This window comes from Globicephala melas, chromosome 11 (genome assembly GCF_963455315.2).
Source record: "Globicephala melas chromosome 11, mGloMel1.2, whole genome shotgun sequence".
Classification (NCBI taxonomy): domain Eukaryota; kingdom Metazoa; phylum Chordata; class Mammalia; order Artiodactyla; family Delphinidae; genus Globicephala; species Globicephala melas.
Window position 1 is genome coordinate 39,110,495 of NC_083324.2, and position 21,106 is coordinate 39,131,600.

At 40.0% G+C, this 21,106-nt stretch overlaps 1 protein-coding gene across 4 annotated transcripts in view; it reads right to left on the minus strand.

The window, feature by feature from the left end:
- Positions 1-21,106, minus strand: part of ARIH2 (ariadne RBR E3 ubiquitin protein ligase 2) — a 45,340-nt gene that overhangs the window by 17,530 nt on the left and 6,704 nt on the right. Inside the window, exon 2 of one of the 4 annotated variants that reach the window (XM_060307593.1) lies at positions 8,228-8,273. The exons of the other annotated variants lie outside the window; for them this stretch is intronic. Coding sequence (XP_060163576.1) covers positions 8,228-8,266 — 39 coding nt within the window. The 5' untranslated portion in view covers positions 8,267-8,273. The remainder of the gene's footprint in view (positions 1-8,227; positions 8,274-21,106) is intronic. 4 annotated transcript variants of the gene reach the window in all.

Sequence of the window (21,106 nt, forward strand, 5' to 3'; positions counted from 1 at the left end):
GTTCCCTGACCAGGAATTGAACCCAGGCCTCCAGCAGTGAAACACAGAATCTTAACCACTGGACCACCAGGGGGCCTTATCTTCTAGTCCGGCTCGGGGCGTCAGAAGATTAGGATGTGTTTGGAGGCCTAGATAAGGCTACCCAGAGAGAGCATTGCAAAACACGAGGGTGCTACTGAATCAAGGAAAAACAAGGAGCACACTTCAACCTAGGGAGCCAAGAGAACACACAGAACCTTGGTACTCTGCTCACTGGACTGAGTTTTCATACAGGAGCACCTAGAGCCCGTGTCCGCAACAAGAGAAGTCACTCCAACGAGAAGCCTGCGCACCACTATGAAGAGTAGCCCCCGCTAGCCGCAACTAGAGAAAGCCTGCACGCAGAAACAAAGACACAACACAGCCATAAATAAAAATAAACTAACTAACTAACTAAATATATATATAGAAACACTTAACAACTGGGGGAAGTCTTCCACTCTTCTTATATGTCCAATTGTGGAGAACAAAAATCTTCCAGCAGAACCAAGACGAACTCTTGCTGGACTGTTTTGACAAGCAACTAACAACCGGTTAGTAGTTAGGATTACATATTATCAAGAACGACTTAAAGCTTTCTTTTATGGATTTATTTATTTATTTTTGGCTGCACCATGCAGCTTGCGAGATCTCGGTTCCCCGACCAGGGACTGAACCCAGGCCATGGCGGTGAAAGCCCCAAATCCTAACCACTAGGCAACCAGGGAACTCCCCCAAAAAGGACTCACAATGAGAAGGTCAAACCTTTTCCAAAAGGAAAATGGGTCCAAGGTGATAACCACTGACAGCCAAAAAAACGAATGACTTAGGAAGGAACACATATGACCATGTCACGTTCAAAACAAATTTGCGGTTCTATCAGATCAATATGTAATAAGAAGATTAAAAGTCTTATTTATTTATGAGTCTAATCGAGGAAAAGACTAGAAACTAAGAACTAGGAAGTTCTTGCCCCAAAATTTGGAACCCCAAGGTAATTACAGATTAATCTGAGCTTCTCCCCACAGAGATAGAGTCCACCATTCTCTCCATCACAGGGGTCAAAGAGGGCCCTTCTCAATAATAATAGGTCACTATTTCCAGCATGCCTGGGACTATTACCCCTGTCTAAACTGCAAACCCTTAGCTGGTGGAATGTGTCCACTTTGGATACTCACAAGACCATGAGGCAAGAATAGTTAGGATGAATTTAAACAAAGACTCTCAAGAGCAGAAATAAGATGTTTTCGTATCCCCCCACCTCCTCCCCAAAATGTTAGAGCTATTCTCAAGAATCATGCTTGAAAATATATATAATACTTCGAAAGTTTAGTGGGTATAACTGCCAATATGAATTCAATTTTGGTTCACAGTTTGTCAAAATGTTTATTTTAATTGCTGAATTTCAATCTATTTGGAATTGCCGACAGTGGATATACTATTCTTTATACACATGTACCAGGCAATATAAACTCCCTTGTCGCCAAATTCAACAAACATAATGGTCTCTGTGATGAGTCTCGCAGAACCTGTTCAGGTACACTAAATGTGCTCTTCCTCCTGAATGCCCATCTTGTCACTGGAGACATCACACTCCTACACCCGCATCAGCATTTTCCTCTATGTCTCGCTCTTCCTTACCACTCCACCCTCTTCCATCACCACCATTCCACTGCACAATCTCTAGTCCTGCCTCTCCTAAACACTTCCATCAGAAGGGCTTCACTATCACCTGGACAAAGGAAAGGTATCTTATATACTGACATGCCAGTGTCTATTATCTGCCCGCCACCCCCACCCCCCGCCACCCATAGCCCCCAGGATGAGTTTCCTAAAGCCTCCATGTAACAATTACAATAACAGACTATTCTTAGAGCTTTCACGTCTTACCAGGATCAGTCCCAACCTGTTTAAAACCCGTCACAGCTCTCCAGTACTGACAAGATGAACCTTAAGCGTTAGTCAAGAGTCATTAGGACCCACTGCAGAACCACTGCCCTGAGGAGTCCAGCAATAGACCAAATGATTCCAGCAACCCCAAGAGGCTCCCTGACTGTTCTCTGCCAAGCATGCCCTTCTTCTTCTTGTACAGCAAATATTTGGAAATTAAAGAACATACCTCTATAAAACCTGTGCGTCAAGGAAGAAATCACAAGAAAAATTAGAAAATGTTTTGAACGAATGATAATGAAAATACCACATAATAAAAGTTGTGAGATGCAGCTAATATAATGCCAAGAGGGAAATTTACAAATGTAAGTATTTATACTATAAAGGTCCAAAAATCAATGACATAAGGGACTACCTTAAGAAGCTAGAAAAAGATGACAAAGTTAAAAGAAGAAAAAAGATAAAAACAGAAATAAAATCCAAAACAAATAGTGAAAATCAATAAAGTCCAAAAGTTGATTCTTTTTTTTTTTTTTTTTTTTGCGGTACGCGGGCCTCTCACTGCTGTGGCCTCTCCCATTGCGGAGCACAGGCTCCGGACGCGCAGGCTCAGCAGCCATGGCTCCAGGCCCAGGCGCTCCACGGCATGTGGGATCCTCCTGGACCGGGGTACGAACCCGTGTCCCCTGCATCGGCAGGCGGACTCTCAACCACTGCGCCACCAGGGAAGCCCCCAAAAGTTGATTCTTTAAAAAAATCAATAAAGTTGATAAAAACTTTAGCTAGAACAATTAAGAAAAAAAGAGAATACAAATTGCCAATAACAAGGGTGATAAGAGGGACTATCCCTACAAATCTTACAGGTATTAAAAGGAAAACAAGAAAATATGAATAATCAAATGCTAATAAATTTGATATCTTAGATGAGATTGACAAGTTCCTTGAAAAACACTTACCAAAACTGACACAAAATAAAAACTGAATAGCTCTGTATCTATTAAAGACATTGAATTCATGATAAAAAATTTTCTCACAAAATGCCAGACCCAGAAGTTTTTACTGGTGAATTCTATCAAAACTAATATTAAGTAAACACTTCAGAAACTAGAGCAGGAAGGAATACGTCTTCCAAATTCACTTTATGAGACTAACATAACCCTGATATAAAAACCTAACAAAAATATAAAAAGAAAATTACAAATAAGCCTTATGAACAAAAACACAAAAATCAATCCAAATATTTTAGCAAATTAAATCCAGCAATATAGAAAAGGCTGATTTAACATGTGAAAACTCCTAAGACAATTCACTGAATTAACAAAATAAAGGCAGAAAAAACCCAAATGACCATTTCAGTAGATGCAAGAAAACTCATTTGACAAAATTCAATAATCATTCAAGACAAAAATTCTTAGCAAATTAGGAAGAAAAATGGAACTGCCTGAATCTAATATAGGGCATCTATGGAAAACATTATACTCAATAATGAAATAGTGAATGCTAAGATCAGGAACATCGCAGGGATGACCACGCTCATCATTTCACTTAACATTATGAAAGCCCTACCCAAGGCAATAAGGAAAGGAAAAAAAAAAAAGGACACACACACAAAAGACATAAAAGATTAAAAAAAGAAGCAAATCTGTCTCTATTCCTAAATAAAATGACTACACAGAAAATCCTAAAAGAATCTACAAAACTAGTAGAACTCACAAATTTTGCAAGATAAAAAAATAGAATGCCAATATATAAAAACCAAAAGTATTTCTATATAGCAGCAAACAAATGAAAACTAAAATTTATTTATAAATATATTTTATTTAACCCAAAATATCTAAAATATTATTTCAACATTTTAATCCATAGAAACTAATGAACTATATTTTACATCTTTTTTCCATCTAAATTTTCAAAGTCCATTGTATTCAGAATTATAGTACATACCAATCCAAACTAGCCATATTTCCAGTGCCCAACGGCTACATGTGGTCACAGCTACCATACTGGACAACATAGCTATAGACTGAACACAGCAATCAAAATTAATCAAAATCAGGGACTTCCCTGGTGGCACAGTGGTTAAGAATCTGCCTGCCAATGCAGGAACACGGGTTTGAGCCCTGGTCCAGGAAGATCCCACATGCCGCAGAGCAACTAAGCCTGTGTGCCACAACTACTGAGCCCGCACGCCACAACTACTGAAGTCCATACACTCTAGGGCCTGTGCTTCGCAACAAGAGAAGCCACCGCAATAAGAACCACGTGCACCGCAACGAAGAGTAGCCCCCCCTCACCACAACTAGAGAAGGCCCACATGCAGCAAAGAAGACCCAACACAGCCAAAAATAAATAAATTTATTTTAAAAAATTAATCAAAATCAAAGCAGGGGTTTTAACCACTGGACAGCCAGGGAAGTCCCCAAAGCAATCTTGAAAGAGCAAAGTTGGAGGACTTACACCATCTGACTTCAAGACTTACTATAAAGCTACAGTAATCGAGACAGTGGGGTACTGGCTTAAGGACAGACATATAGATCAATGGAACAGGATAAAGTCCAGAAGTAAACTCATACATTTATGGTTAATTTCCACAATGTAATTCATTGGAGGATAGGATAGTCTTCAACAAATGATTCCGGAATAACTGAACATCATTATAGAAAACAAACAAACATAGAACTTAGCTGTTTAGCTCATGTCACACAAAAATTAACTCAAAATAGTTCACAGATTTAAATGAAACTGAAAACTATAAAACTTCTAGAAGAAAACACAGAAGAAAATCTTTGCAACCTTAGTTTTAGGCAAAGATTTCTTAGATATGATACTGAAAGCACAATCCTTAAAAGAAAAAATCTGATAAACTGGACTTCAACAAAATTAAACGTTTACTCTTCAAAGGATGTTATTAAGAAAATGGAAGAGACAGGCCACAAAATGGGAGAAAAAATAATTGCAAATCATGTACCTGATAAAGAACTTATTTCAGAACATATATAAAGAACTCATACAACTCAATAATAAGACAAACACCCCAATTTTTCAAAAATGGGCAAAAGATTTGAACAGACACTTCACAAAAAAAAAATGAATAGCAGATACACACAAGAAGAGATCCTCAATATTACTAGTCATTAGGGAAATGAAATGCAAATTAAAACTACAAGATACTGCTTCACACTCACTAGAATGATTATAATCCAGAAGACTGACGATGCTAAGTGCTAGCAAGCATGTGGAGAACCTGCAACACTTATATAATGCTGGTGGGAATGTAAAATAGTAGAGTCACCTCAGAAAACATTTTGGCATTTTCTTAGAATGTTAAACATACATTTACCATATGACCTAGCAATCCCACTGCTAGATATCTATCCAAGAGAAATGAGAACATGTCCACATAAAACCCTGGATATAAACAATCACAGCATCATATTTCATAATAGCCAAAAACTGGAATCAACCCAAATGTTCATCAACTGATGAATGAATGGATAAACAAAATGTGGTATATATCTATGCAATGGAAAATCATCATTGGACAATAAAAGGAAAGCATTACTGTGATACAACATGGATGAACTTTGAAAACATTACGCTAAGTGAAAGAAGCCAGACACAAAAGACTACATATTGTATGATTCAGTTTATATTAAATTTCTAGAAAAGGCAAAACTATGCAGACAGTAAGATGATCAGTAGTTTGGTGGGACTGGGAGTGGGGACCAACTACAAATGGATACAAGGGAACTTTCTGGGTGATGAAAATGTTCTATAACTTGGATTGTGGTGATGGTTGTATATTTGTTTACATTTACTAAAACTCTTCTAATGGTACACTTTAAAATGGATGAATTTAATGGAATGTCAGTAATACTTCAATAAAGCTGTTTAAAAATAAAACTGATAGACAGATATATAATAAAGTAAATGCAGCAAAAAGTTAGCAACTATATAATCGAGATGGTATGTAAATGGATGTCCACTGTACAATTCTTTAAACTTCCTTGTATATTTTAAATTTTTCATGAAGTTGGAGGGAAAGTTTGCCAAATTTAATTCAATGGCAATCATCTGCATAAACAAATGTCACAATAAACGGAGGGTTGACCCTTACACTACTGCATCAAATAGTTCATTTTGATCTTTTACTTACTCTTCGAAATGAAAATTTTCCCTTCAGAAAAATTTCCCTCCAGAGTTTTTAACATAGTTCTGACCAAAGGTTAACCGATTAGGCAATGTGAATTTTAGCATAAATAGGTCTGTAATGCCAATAACTTCATAACACTATGGCTCCCTCTAAACCTCCCACACCCAGCCTTCTTAGTGTTCCATTGGATGCTCTTCTCCCGGTCAGCTCAAACTGTTGCTGTTCCACAGGGCACAACTCTCAGGCCTGCCTTCCTCTCACTCCTTGGCCTGTCTCTGAGCAACTGGATTTGTGCCTAAGCCTTGGTCAGTGTGAATATAAGCCCCAAAGATAAGAACTTCTCTCTCATTTTCCCCAGGGAGTTGGGGAAGGGAGTGTGACTGATCAAAGTGGGGAAGGGAGGGCAATAAGTGGTATAAAGTTCATCAAAGACTGAAGGGTGCCCTCACGTCCCTGGGTGGTCTAGAGAAGGTTTTCACAGAGTCAAAGATGGGGTCAGAACAGAGGCCAAGTGTAGCCCATCTTCCTTGCCTTTTTTCCCTCATTCCCTGTGCCCTCAAACCTGACCCACAATGGGTCAGAAGACTCTGTAGAGCTTTCTCTCCAGCTTGAAAGGACTGTGGGGTCACCTCTGTTGTCATCCACCCTGGACATTGCTCTGTATTGCCAATTCAATTTGGCTTTGTTTTGCCATTACATTTACAATCTCAACACCCTTAGATGGTTTTCTGATCTTTATTTCAGGAAGCACTTGGCTACATGCATGTCAAAAAGGACTTTGCTGCCGGACATCACTATCTCCCAAAGGTTGCAGGCAAACTTCTTCTGTCATCCTCCATAATGTTTGGGAGAGACACTTAAGAAGGTATTTCCCAGATAGAGGCCCTCAAAACATGTTCAGCAGTTACCACCTGTTCACAGATACCTAAAGGACTAGACAGCTGCTGGGGAGTTAAGTTCTCCGTTCTGTTTTTTAACAAAGAATATATAAAGCGTGCACACAATTCTATCCTGGCTTCATAAGCAGGACTTTGGGGGGTGGGTGGGTAGGAGTTGGACCTGAGGGGGAAAATCCAGGATATGAGCCAATGATGCTAAGATTTTCTCATAGAGATGTAATGAAGTGTACATGAATATTTTAACTGCTGTTATCAGCAAGCAGTTCCTGACGTGGTTAACAGCACACAAGTCTACAACCTCAGCACTTCGTTAGATATTCTGTCTGGAGGCATTTTTATTCCATGATCTAAGGGCTTCAGAGACTAGAGAAATGAAATAGTGTAAACATCAGCCTGTCAACTTGGAATGGAGACCACCTTGATAAGATAAAACTTCTGGATCTATGTGGCCTCTGACCCACTCATTACAAGGAGACAGATGCAGGATTACAGGAACTTAGATAAGGCAACTCCAGCAGCAATCTGGTTATTGGGTTATATTTTAGCACTCTTTTAGCATTCCTATGACTTGCTGCCCCACTCTATGTCTCAATTTCATTGTATGTATTTTCCCTATTAGGTCCCTGAGCAGAAAGCTGACTGTGGTGAAATTATTTTTCAAATCACAGGACCCTAAGTCCACCTGAAGTCTGTTAGTAAATGAGAGCCACACATTTCTTTTCTGGTTTCCACCAAACCCTTCCCCGATAAAAATTCAAGTAAGTCTCTATCAGAATTTTATAACTTAATCATTGGAACAAACATTTTTGATCCCCTGACCACAAAGAACTTAAAATACCAGAGGGAGATAAATCCTGCTACTGAAGGAAACGATAAGTACATACAATATTCTGGACTCTTTCAATACATCGTCAACATCTATCTTTGGGAAAAATGTCTTCAGAATTTCAGAAAATTTAAGTCATTACTTGACATCCCAGAGAACCTGTATAGTATATTTATTATTCAAAATAATGCACAGGACATGCTAATTTTATGTAAGGATCAAAGCACATACTGAATAGCCTCCATTCCTGACAACAGTTCCCCAAGGAAACCCCTGAACATGGTCAGTTGCTTCTTCATCTTTTTAGTCTCCTATAGTTGGTTCAAGCTGTCCAGCCCTTGGGGACAAGTTAATAACACAGCTTGCAGATAGATTTTTTTCCCCCAGAAAAAAGAAATTCAGCAGCCCACCAAAACTGTCACCAGCCCTTCCCACACTTACCAGTGCCATAGGGAGGATGCAGCTGATGGCAGTGAGCATCAACGGCCTGAAAAAATACAGGTGGTAGTTTCAATTTTTATTTAGAATTCTTACTTGCCAACTGCCTGAAATCTTTTAAGGCTACATGAATGGGTCTCCATGCCTCAGCCTGTTGTTAAGCCACTTCATGGTCCAATCACATTTGTTAACAAACACTAGTGGTCATTCACTAAAAAGCAGAGATGAAGGAAAAGAGTGAATTGTTGGCCAGCTTCTGGGCCTGGGGTAGAAAGGGACATGATACAGGAAAACTAGCCTAAGGAGATCAAGATGGATGGGTTTTGGTCTTGGAGGGTAGAGGGTGAAGCAAGAAAGTACTGAAGGAATAAGAGAAAGAAGGTTAAAGCACAGAGACAAAGGAGTAGGTGAACACCAGCCTAGAATGGGGCAAAATCAGCAGTGGTGGTGGTGGTAGTAGGGTCCCAGAGTGCCTATGACCTTAGGCAAGGTCTAAAGTCTAATTTAAGTGGTGGGCCTTCACTTCTCCCATACTTCACACCTTCATACTCTCAGCCTCTAAAAGGTCAGCTCTCAGGCACCTGATTGTAACTTTGCTTCCTTTACTTTCTCTCCGTGGAGGGAGGGCTGACTTGTAATTGAGGCACCCATGTATTACAAGTGCTTTAAAAACTCTGATTAATAAACACAAATTTGAAGATTTCTCTCCAGTCTATCCTTAATTTAGTCCTGTTATGGTCTCTGATCATTAAAATCAATACCAAAAACACCTAAAGACCTTACTAAAGTTATTTATGAAAAATACAATAAAGCAAAAATACGAAAGTCATCCATTTCTTGACCATGAGGGTAATTTTTTTATTATGAAAAATTCCAAGCATCTATATAAGTGAAGACTATAATGAAACCCACGTACCCATCACCCAGCTCCAACATCAACTCATGGCCAGGTCCACTGTATCTGCACCCTACCTATCCCCTACCCTCTAGATTATACTGAAGTAAATCCCAGCCAGCATATCTTTTAGGTTTGCATTTCAATGAAAATCTTCTGGGAAATACTTAGTACAAAAGGCTGATTACAGCCCCTTCTAGAATTCTAACAGTTTTCTAGGGGGATGCCATATATAGGCAGGATGATTGTAACTTCAGTGAACCAACGTCATATCCAGTAACCACAACCAAAAGAAATGCAGATAGGAGCTGATAGCCAATGAACTACACATAGTAGGACTAAAAGCCAAGTATCCTACCATATTCCTGCAGCTATAAACCCATCTTGTCCATAAGTGATTTCAAACAATGCTGTCTTCTCCAACTACTGCTACTGTGAGGAGACAAAGGACAGGGAATACCAAATACCTTTAGGCAGTTCCAGCTAGGTCACCTCTCTTCTGCAGAGGACACCTCATAGGCTAGCATATCTTAGTGACAAAGCCACAAACACCAACAGCATATTTCAAAGGCAGAGCCACTGACTGCTGTTGTTGGCTATGCTCAAAACATACATCACATTTTTATAACTTTTATGTTTATGTAAACCTCCAACAGAATAGAAGCTCCTCTCTGAGGGAAGAGGTTTTTAAGAACACTTTCCTCCTCTGTCATACCTAAGCACCTAGAACAATACCTGTGCCAGTACTAGGTCCTATATGCTAATGCTACCCTCTGCCCGTCTCCTATGGTCTGATCTCAAGCCACTGCAAATCCACAGCCTCCTCCAGAGCCCAGGCAGGCACCAAAGCCTTCCAAGCCCTCAGGGGGTGCACAATCTAGCAGGAGAGGCCAGATACAGCTCCAGAAGGGAGGGTTTAAAAAAAAAAAGAAGGCTTCCCTGGTAGCGCAGTGGTTGGGAGTCCGCCTGCCGATGCAGGGGACACGGGTTCGTGCCCCGGGTCTGGGAAGAACCCACATGCCGTGAAGCGGCTAGGCCCGTGAGCCATGGCCGCTGAGCCTGCGCGTCCGGAGCCTGTGCTCCGCAACGGGAGAGGCCACAACAGTGAGAGGCCCGCGTACCGCAAAAAAAAAAAAAAAGAAAAAAAAAAAGAAAAAGAATGGCGGGCTGAGAAGCCTTCTGAGGGTGAAAGGAATGGCAGAGATGCTGACGGGAGGTTTGAGGAGGCAAAAATCAAACATTAGGGAGAGGAGCAACAGGAAAGAAGAGTTCAGGCTGGAATCTGGAGAAACCACTTCAAGTTTTTCAAGAGAGCAAAATAAAATGGTGCTTTTAGTGGGGTATATCAGAAAATATGAAATAGAAGTAGAAAAGGTTTTATTTATTTATACCTCCTTTCTTTCTCACCATTCTAAAAAAGGAGGGGGCAGAAACTAAAGGCAAAGAAATCTTTAAGTTATTTTATGGTAGAGGTTAAACTATTTTTTCCCCATCTTTCCTAGCATCTATCTAAAAGTTAAGACAACAGAAGACACTCAGAAACACTTCTTTTATTGGGAATCAACAAATTCTTTACCTATCCCAATTACCACTGAACAAAAAATAAATCAAATGGTTCATAAAAAGCACTTTGATGAAAAGGAACAACACCTGCCCCTCTGTCCCGCCCCACCCCCATCCTCCCAGTCTTCCCATCCAGGAGAAATCTCTCCCAGTCATTCATTCGTCTGGGTTCTTCTGGTTGTTACCAACATCGCTGAGTAGGCCCATAATTCTCTACCAGACTTAGCTTACTTATACCACTCGCTACCCACTCCCATCCAAGCCCCAACTTTTTGATATTAAAATCACTATTTTCAGTTCCTCTATCTGTAGCCTTTGTAATTTTAAGTCATTGTTTACAGGGCCAGAATTGCATTTTCTACCCTGAGCTTCCAATGTCACGATCCTTGGCCCACTCAAAGAAGAATGTTTGTACATCAGGCACAAATACATTATCATTATTAGTCGCTGCCAATCACTCATACTTGTGCCATAAGGAGGGTCTGCTTTATATTTATTTGGCTTGTGATTTTTTTGTGTGTAGTTTTTCTGCTTTGCATGGGAATTCTATTTCCCTTGCCCCTTGTGAAGAGACTTATGGTTTCTTCACCACATCCCACCCATCTTCCAGCTTCTTCATTCTATCTATTGCTGGAATCCACCTCACTCCTATTCCTGAAGAAATTTTTCTTGGATCGCACCAAGTTTCTGTTCCAATCTGGGCTGACCATTTTCCAGGCCTGTTACACAGCTGAACAAGAGACTTTTCACTGGACTACTAGATTAGTTCAATCATTTCTTTTTTTAAATTAATTAATTAATTATTTTTTGGCTACTTTGGGTTTTCATTGCTGCAAGCAGGCTTTCTCTAATTGAAGCAAGTGGGGGCTACTCTTCTTTGCGGCCCACAGGCTTCTCATTGCGGTGGCTTCTCTTTGTTATGGAGCACAGGCTCTAGGAGCACGTGGCACGTGGACTCAGTAGTTGTGGCTCGTGGGCTCTAGAGCGCAGGCTCAGTAGTTGTGGCACACGGGCTTACTAGCTCTGCGGCATGTGGGATCTTCCCAGACCAGGGCTCAAACCTGTGTCCCCTGCACTGGCAGGTGGATTCTTAACTACTGCACCACCAGGTAAGTCCTCAATCATTTCTTGAATTTTATTTTTCTCTTTTTTGATTTTCATCTTGAAGTAACTACTTCAGAAAAGGTACAAGGGACATAAATTTTGGGAGTTGTTGCACATCTGAAAACGAGTTTATTTTTCAAGGACAGAATTCTAGATTCAGAACTATTTTCCCTCAGGACTTTGAAGGCCATTGCTCCACTGTCTTCTGGTTGTAACTGCTGCTGCTGAGACATCTGATTCCCATTTCTTTTAGAAGACCTGATATATCTTTATGGAAACTTTTAGAGTTTTCTCTCTATCCTTGTTTTTCTGAAATTTCACAGGGACAGTTCTGGCAATGGGTCTTTCTTTATTCTTCTGGGCAATGAATAGACCCTTTCAATATGAAGACTCTCCTCTCTTTGGCTCCTGGAAATTTCCTTCTTATACTTTTTAATATTTTCTTTCCTTCAATTTTTTGTTCTCACTTCCCACAAATCCTAGTAAATGATGGATCTCTGGCTTGAACTTCCATGTCTCTGTTTTTTCACATACATTTTTTGCCTGCATGTTGGCTTTACATTGAGAGATTTTCTTGATTTTATCTTCTGACCTATCTATGGAATATTTTTTAACTTGACAAACCCATAATTCATCTCCACAAGTTCTTTTTGTTTTGATTTTCTTCCTGATGGCATCTCTGATTGTTTTATAGATGTCACATCTTCTTGAGTATCTTGGCAAATACTAAATAGTGCACTTTTAAAAACAAGCAAAATTACCTACTGGTCTGTTTCAGCTAAGGTCAATTTTTCTGTTTCTCTTTCATTTTGCATGTTTTCCTGAAATGTCTGGTAATTCTTGGTTAGCCATTCACATTAAAAAATGAAGAGTCACACAAAAAGGGGGATGAAGTACTGATACATGCTACAGCTTGGATGAACCTCCAAAACATTATGATAAGAGAAAGCAAAACAAAAGGTCACATATTCCATGATTCCATTTATATAACATATATAGGTAAATCCAGAGACAAAGAAAGCAGGTTAGTGGCTGCCAGAGATGGGGGGAGTGGAAAGTAACTGCTTAATGGGTACCAAGTTTCCTTTTGGGGTGATGAAAATGTTTTGGAACTAGATGCAGAAGATGGTTGCACAACACTATGAGTGTACTAAATGCCACTGAATTGTATACTTTAAAATGGTGAATTTTATGTGAATGTTACAATTTTCAAACAGGGGGCCTCAGGAAATGAATCCTAGCTCTGTGTACGTGAACAGACCTGCCAAATGACAGGCTTTTCTTTAGGGTAACTGATCAGGGGCAGCAATTATTCAAGACTCAAAGGCTCCCAAAATGACAAATGAAGAGAACCAAATCTTACATTCTCTAAGTGCCCTATTTCTCCCCAGATTATCCAGATTATTTTGCCGAGAGACCAAGTGAGAGCAGGGCTGACTGTTCTACATACAGACCTTTAATTAATCCCCCCATCTGCAGCACACTTATCTTTCCCAGTCTTTGTCAGTCAAATCAGAGCCCACAACCTCTTCAAAGACATGTTGGACAAACTGGCTCCCACGTACAATGATGTCCCACATGCTCCCCCGACATGTTCTCTTTGTTAATATGTGTTTATAACATATATATGCCTTTACTTTCATTTTCATGGTTATTTAAAAATGGAGGAGCACCTCCATATTTACCTCATGCTCTTTAATAATCTCTTTTCCTGCCCTCCCCCCAGCTCTCCAGGCAACCATTAATTCACTTTCCTTTACAATAGATAAGTTTGCATTTTCTAGCATTGTATATGATTAAATAATAAATTGTTTATTTTTTCCCCTGAGTTTCTTCATGCAGCATATTTTGAGATTTATCAATGATGTTTGTATGAGCAGCCCACTCTTTTTATATTGATGACAGTACGCTGTTCTATGGGTATGCCACTATTTGTTCATTCATCTGTTTGTGGATATTTGGGTTGTTTCCAGTTTTTGGCTATTGTAAATAAAGCTGTTACAGACATTTGAATACCAAACAAACAAAAAAAATGGAGAAGGGACAAACGTATGTGAGGGCAGCCAACCATCTTGAAGCAAAGACTTCAGGTGTTCTACTTATGTCATAAAATAAAAACCCTTTAAAACATTCACATTGTATTTATGATTGCAGATACTATTAGTCAGTTTTACAGCTACTCATTATCAACATGGACATAAGGACCCACTTTTATTTTGGTAAGGAAATACGAAGTAATGTTTAGACATCAAAAATATTACAGGAAACCTACCCAATTTGTGAGTATAGGTGGGCAGTTTACATCCTACTCTCATTCTGGTTAAAAAACCAGTACACTCTGAATGTTGGACATATCTTTTCAGCAGCCAAAGAAAGGATGCACTCCTCTCTCCTCATTTTGATAACCTGAATCATTTCATAATTTTTTTGTACTTCCACATGAATATAATGTAAAATACCTCACCTCACCTCTGAAGATTGTTTTATTATATCTGCACGAAGTTCAGTCTTCTGTATGAGAACTGCCAAAACTAATTCTGACATGCACACCAAGCTGGGAACCACATATCCACTAGGTATATATTATCTGTACTTAAAAGTCAGCTGGCTTCATGGAAGCCCTTCAACAAGCATGTCTTCTGTTTACAAACATGAGCACGCAGAGTAGAGCCTCGGGGTTAGATTCTCAACTTTTGCAATTATTGGCCTGGGCTTAGGCAGTCAGATCAACAATAAGCAACACTTACTGAGAACAAAACATAACCTGGCATTTTTTGCCAGATGTTGTTATACAAAGAAAAAACATGTACCTCCATCTCAAAGAGTTCAGTCCCTGGCTTACAAACAACTAATTTTCCAAATAGCATAAGCACATACCAAGAAACGTGCACAGGGACTTCCCTGGTGGCGCAGTGGTTAAGAATCCGCCTGCCAATGCAGGGGACACGGGTTTGAGCCCTGGTCCAGGAAAATCCCACATGCCATGGAGCAACTAAGCCCGTGAGACACAACTACTGAGCCTGTGCTCTAGAGCCTGCATGCCACAACTACTGAGCCCATGTGCCACAACTACTGAAACCTGCGCACCTAGAGCCTGTGCTCTGCAACGAGAAGCCATTGCAATGAGAAGCCTGCACACCACAATGAAGAGTAGCCCCTGCTCGCCGCAATAGAGAAAGCCCACATTCAACAACAAAGACTCAATGACGAAGACCCAATGCAGCCAAAAATAAAAAATAAACAACTTAAAAAAGAAAAAAGAAAGAACGATGTACCACAAAGTGCTATAGAGGCAAGAGTGTATGACTGTGGAGATCAGAGAGGGCTTCATGGGAGAAGGGAGTCAAGGGTAAATCCTCAGTTTCCAGCTTGGTAGATGGTGGTATCACCAATTAAGATAGAGAATCCAGAAAGCCACGTTTGATGGCACTGGAATATTTCTTGTAAAACATGGCAAGGCTATATACAGACTGGAAAATGATGGTGAGAGCATTGAAGAAACCAGTAAAAGTCTAAAACAACGGAAAAAGGAAATAAGTGGGTAGAGCATGTACTGGCCAGGAAAGAAACTGCTAGTCACAGAGAGCAACATTTTCAGATAGAGACCACTCTTTGTTCATGATTATAAGAACAGCTCTGTTCTCCTGTTAAAATCTCCAAACAAACCTCTCACTCTTCCTGCCTGTACTTTCCTCTATTTATGATTGGTAACTTGTGGTTATCACAGTAAAACCATTTCATGTTTATAAAGGCTCGTGATAGTTTAAAGAAAAGAGAACACAATGTAAGCTTCAAATTCCGACAATTCATGACAGTTTAATTAATCAAGCCACAGGCAGACACATTTCAGGACGAGCAAGATGAGAAGCTTCCTGCTATCTCAGTCTGTACCTTTCTCAAATCTTTCCTACAACTCTTCACTCTTTCGAGCAGAGAACTCTAATCCTTTAAATTTTTCCTAGAGCAGTAGGGGAGTGATATTGGGACAGAGCAAAAGTTAAAGTAAGGAGGTGCTTGGAATTCCCTGGCGGTCCAGTGGTTAAGGATCCACACTTCCACTGCAGGGGGCACGGGTTCGATCCCTGGTTGGGGAACTAAGATTCCCGCATGCCATGTGGCATGGGGAAAAAAAAAAAATGGTAAGGAGGTGCCTTAGTAACAAGGATCCCAAAATCAACTAAGCTCAGCACTTCATTAAGGAGTGCTGTCAATGCAGGCACAAGACCAACCGCTGCAGTTCATCAGAAATGTAGCAACAAAAGACAGGCTACATTCCCCTATAATCTTTTCCTAGTCCCAATTCAAAATTCAATTTGTGTTATTTTTACTTTTATTATCAGTAGGCCCCAGGAGAAGGACACTAGAGGCTTTGGATGAAGGCAAAAGAGTCCAAGGTACATGATCCAACTACCACACACACACTCAGAAGCATCGGTCAGTAATATGTCACCCAGAACCTTCCACAATGTGGCTCCTACCCTATGACTCAAAATGCATAATCCTGAGAATGTTTTAAGGACCCACAGCAAACATGTGAAAGCAATATTCTCCTTATTCAACTCTTGCCCTGCTTCTACCATGACCATGTTTGAACACTCATGTGCCAGGCACTTTATATGCATCATCTCACTTAATGCTGTGAAGAAGGTATTAATTATCATTATTTTATAGATGAGGAAATTGAAGCTTAGAGATGTTGAGAAACTTGCCCATGGTCATGTTATATTAAATGGCAGAAAAGGAACTGGAACCTAGTTATCTGACCACTAGCCCAGGCTCAACAACACAAAGGCCACATCCATGAAAATACAGCAATATAACCAGTCCCCATAACTGTAACACATAAGTACTCACCTAAATGCCCAATGGGGAAAGCTTGAGAAAATTATGGTTCAAGAACAAGATGGTATGTTATCCCTAAAATAACTAATGAGGATGAAGTATAAACAAGAGGAAATGTTTGAAATTTACACAAAAAAATAGAATATATAAATACATGTACATAATGATTACTAGAATGTACTGTTGCCCAGATCAAGGATTCTTGTCTATTTTGTTCACAGCTATTTTCCCAGTGCCTGTAACATAGTAGGTGCTCAATAAATATTGGTTGACTGAATCAATGAATTGCAGCAGAGTAACATTATCTATGAATAGGGACAAGACCTAAGGATAATAAGCAAGGAAGAAAACTTTTATTTTACATTAATGGAATTATGAATGATATTCTTCAACTGTATTAACATCTCAACAATAATCATTTAAATATAAGTAAGTTCAGGTTTAGGACAACTGTGGAATTAGAATCACCCCTTGATTACAAATGGTTTACACGGTTCCTAAGGTAGTGTGAAAGTACAAGAAAAGACCAGAATGAAAGCTGGCCTTGAATCTGATGAAGAGCTTCTTTTCTGGAAGGCAGTGAGCATGTTGTGTGTGATGCCAGGTACACAGTGAGGACACAAAGTCAATGATAACAATAACCTTTCTAAGCTGGCAAGACAGGGACAACTCTAGCACTAGCTGCACTTAGGCAATTCTCAATGTCACTCTGGACATTTCTCATCTCCCTTTAAAAAATAAATTTATATACCAGTAAAACACAAATCAGACTTCCAGACTAAAGCATGGTGAAGTATGGTCAACACATCCACTAACAACCAACTATTTGAAACACAGGAATTTAATCTAGATTCTGAGATACAGGCATGCAAAGAAACCTGACATCAGATCATAAAAATAGAAATCAGATGGCTGTTCAGCACACAAACATTCAGTGTTACTAGGCCCAGTTTAAAGATACTTTTCCATGAGTAGTAACAAGAAAACAACCATTACTTGGTTAATTAATGAATGTATAAATAAAAGTAAAATGTTTTTAAAATTCAGCTATACCAGAATACAAGAAAGTTGATTTAATAAAGTTAGTCTTTTCCAGATATTATACAAAAACTCAGTGCCACTTGAGAGAAAGGATAAATATAAGGTATTTGTTGTTAAGAATATTAACTGCTTATGTTACAAATGACAAATGCATAGAAACCGGGTTGTTTTGAACAAGGGACTATAAAGACTTCTGCACTTAAAGTCAGAAGTCCTGAAAACTCATGATTCATCCATGAAAGGGAAAAATGATCCACAGAAAAAGAACTCTTGAGAGATTTTCCAGCCATATTTTGCTGAATAGCAAGCACCAGATCTTAAAACAAATTCAAGCAAGAGGGTGGCAGAATAGAGTGTTCTAGGGAACATTTTCCCAGCTCTACTACAGTTAATACAGCAATTCGTAAAGCAAGAACTGTAGTAAAAACACTCATTAATAACCAGTTTATTTCTCTAACCCTATTTGAGGAAAACCAGGCTTGAGAAAATGAGCAGCACAGTTCAGCACTGAAGTTTAAAAAATCAAATTCTTCCCTCCAACAGTAAAGACACCTTAGGCTGCATTCATGATCCTCTACATTTTATTCTTTTTTACCTATACATCTTAGTCTCCCACTCCAGCCCAGAAGGTAACTTCCCCATCCCCATGCTTAATCGACCCGTGGACTTTGGTTACTTGCACTGCTGCTGCACCCTATCTTGAAGTTTATCCTATCAGCAGAAAGCTCAGATAGCTCACGGTAGCTCCATGGACTAGATCTAGCCCAAAATGTACTATTTCTTCTCCTTTCTGAAGCATGAGCAGGGCTCTGAGCAGCAACACTCTGCCTCTCCCGCCCACAGCCCTGACATGCTGCTGAGAGAAGGCGCACACAACGTGGGAGACGCTTCCAGCCCATCACCAATGAAAGCCAGCCTGGGCTCTCTCTGGGGCTCAACCATGCCTAATCTCCTTCTTAGGCAGCCTGACAGCAAATGCCTCATGAAATTCAGGGAACAGTACCAACAGGATTCACTGAATGACAAAATTATTCTAAGTTAACTATAGCACATTTTGCAATAAAAATGCCTGTTATTACTAGAAAAGGCCTCCCCTCATCTATAGCAGCAATAATAATCTTTGTGTAAGTTTCATATAAAAATACAGTATGTAGGGTTTCCCTGGTGGCACAGTGGTTAAGAAACCACCTGCCAATGCAGGGGATATGGGTTTGAGCTCTGGTCCAGGAAGATCCCACATGCCGTGGAGCAACTAAGCCCATGCGCCACAACTACTGAGCCTGCAAGCCACAACTACTGAGCCCACACGCCACAACTACTGAAGCCCACACACCTAGAGCCCGTGCTCTGCAACAATAGAAGCCACCACAATGAGAATCCCGCGCACCGCACCGAAGAGTAGCCCCCACTCACCGCAACTACAGAAAGCCTGTGCGCAGCAACAAAGACTCAACACAGCCAAAAATAAATAAAATTTTTAAAAAACTTTTTTTAAAAGGTAACTTTGTTTTCTTTAAAGACTGAAATATCACTAAAATATTCGTCAGAGCTCTTCCCCCTCTTACAACACAATCCACCTCACTTGGCAATCATTTCATCTTTCACGACTATTCCATTTGTATAGGATGTTAGCTCATTCCCTAAACAATGCTTCCGTTTTGCCATTATTTGAACATCAGCAGTCCCCACCGCCACCACCCCATAACAGATAAGCATTTTCTCTGTTGTCTATCCTCAGTCCGGGATCTGATTTTCTGGGCACTTTCCTTTCTCAATTAACGATCTTACTCAAGGACTGGTCCCAGAATACATACAGGAAGACTCTCTGACACCAAGGGCCCTCACTAAACCAAAAGCCCAGTGTCCCAGGCAACTGGCAATTTTCTACTTAAGAGACTTCAAATCCCAAAAGGTAACAGAAGGCTTAATTTTGTTAGGCTACAGCTAACCGACAGGCAACTGCCAGAACACAAAAAAATGAGTAACACAGATCAGTGGAAAATTGATGCCACTCCTCAAACTTAGCTTTTGTTCATGGACAGCTGCTCATAAGGCTCTAATTTTAAACCACGTACATATCACATTTCCTACTAGCTGAATAACACCTAAATCATATGAAAGAATTAAATATCTCAATAAGTCACAGAGTTGTGCAAACAGCACCATGACCAATGAGGGAAATCAGTACTGACCTGGGTGATGACTACTGAGCTCCATTCTCAGAGACACATGCAACAGGGGAGTGAGAGTAGCCAAAGCACCTGTGAACACCATTCTGTAAACTCAGCACTTAAATTATTTCCTCGTCTCAAAAAAATTTTAAACACAAAAATAAAACCAATGCTAGTTTTTAGCCAGCCTGAAAGAGGAAGATTATGTGTGATTCCTTCTCCCTTACTCTTAACCAAGCCATTTCTGCCTGTTGTCTTTGGTCAAATTCCTGAACCACTTAAAACACCACTGAGCCCCTTTATGTGCAGCCAAGCCACCAAACGAGCCAGGACGTTTGCCACCCAGCCCCAGAAAGGAAATGGTGTTAACATGCTCCTCAGTGAGGGAGGGAAAAAAATCCATCTTCTACTTCTACCATCATCTAAAATTTCATGGATTATTTTCCTCTTTGCTTCATTTTCTCTTTAACCCTTTCCTGGGGTTTCAACTTTCTTCCATCTCTCTTTGTTCATTCATCTCTGTTCCAAGTTCTTTTTGTTCTACTCTTCATGATCTTGAGGGACAGAATAATGCCCTTTTACGACAGTAGAGAATATATAGCAGGGACTAGGAAATCTAGCTCACACCAATAGCATCAGCTACATCATCAAAAATTGACAAAATCCACAAGTATCTCAAAATTATTCAATACCTATTATGGATGAAACACTATGATAGCGATGATGGGAGAGAGAAGGTAAAATGTAGTTTCTGCCCTCCAGGAAGTAACAATCTAGTTGGAGAGAACATGCAAAAACATGTGAAAAGGTAAAACAACATGAAGCAGTCAGAAGACTACACTATACGATGTAATAAACATGGGCTGTAACATTTGGACACTGGGACCAAAAGAAACAACCACTGTGTTCTAAAGGGTCTTGAGGAGGCTCACTCAGGGAAATCACAAGGTAGACTCTGAAGGAGCCCTGAGGGTACTAAAAGGTGAGGAGATGAAGGAAAGGCTTTCCAGGGGGCCGACAATATGACAGCCTAATAAAAAGGAAGGACGTAAAATGGTAAATTTTATGGATTTTACTACAATTTAAAAAAAAAAAAAAAGGAGGAAAGGGCCTGTGCCCCTCAGCTGTGCCCCACTCTAGCAGGTCAGGAAGTCAGCGCAAGGGGCTGGACAAACTGAGAATTCCTATGCATAGATGGGAACATCCTGATGAACTTAGTCAATTGATACCGTCCAGAACCACACACCTGACAATTTTTTTTGTAAT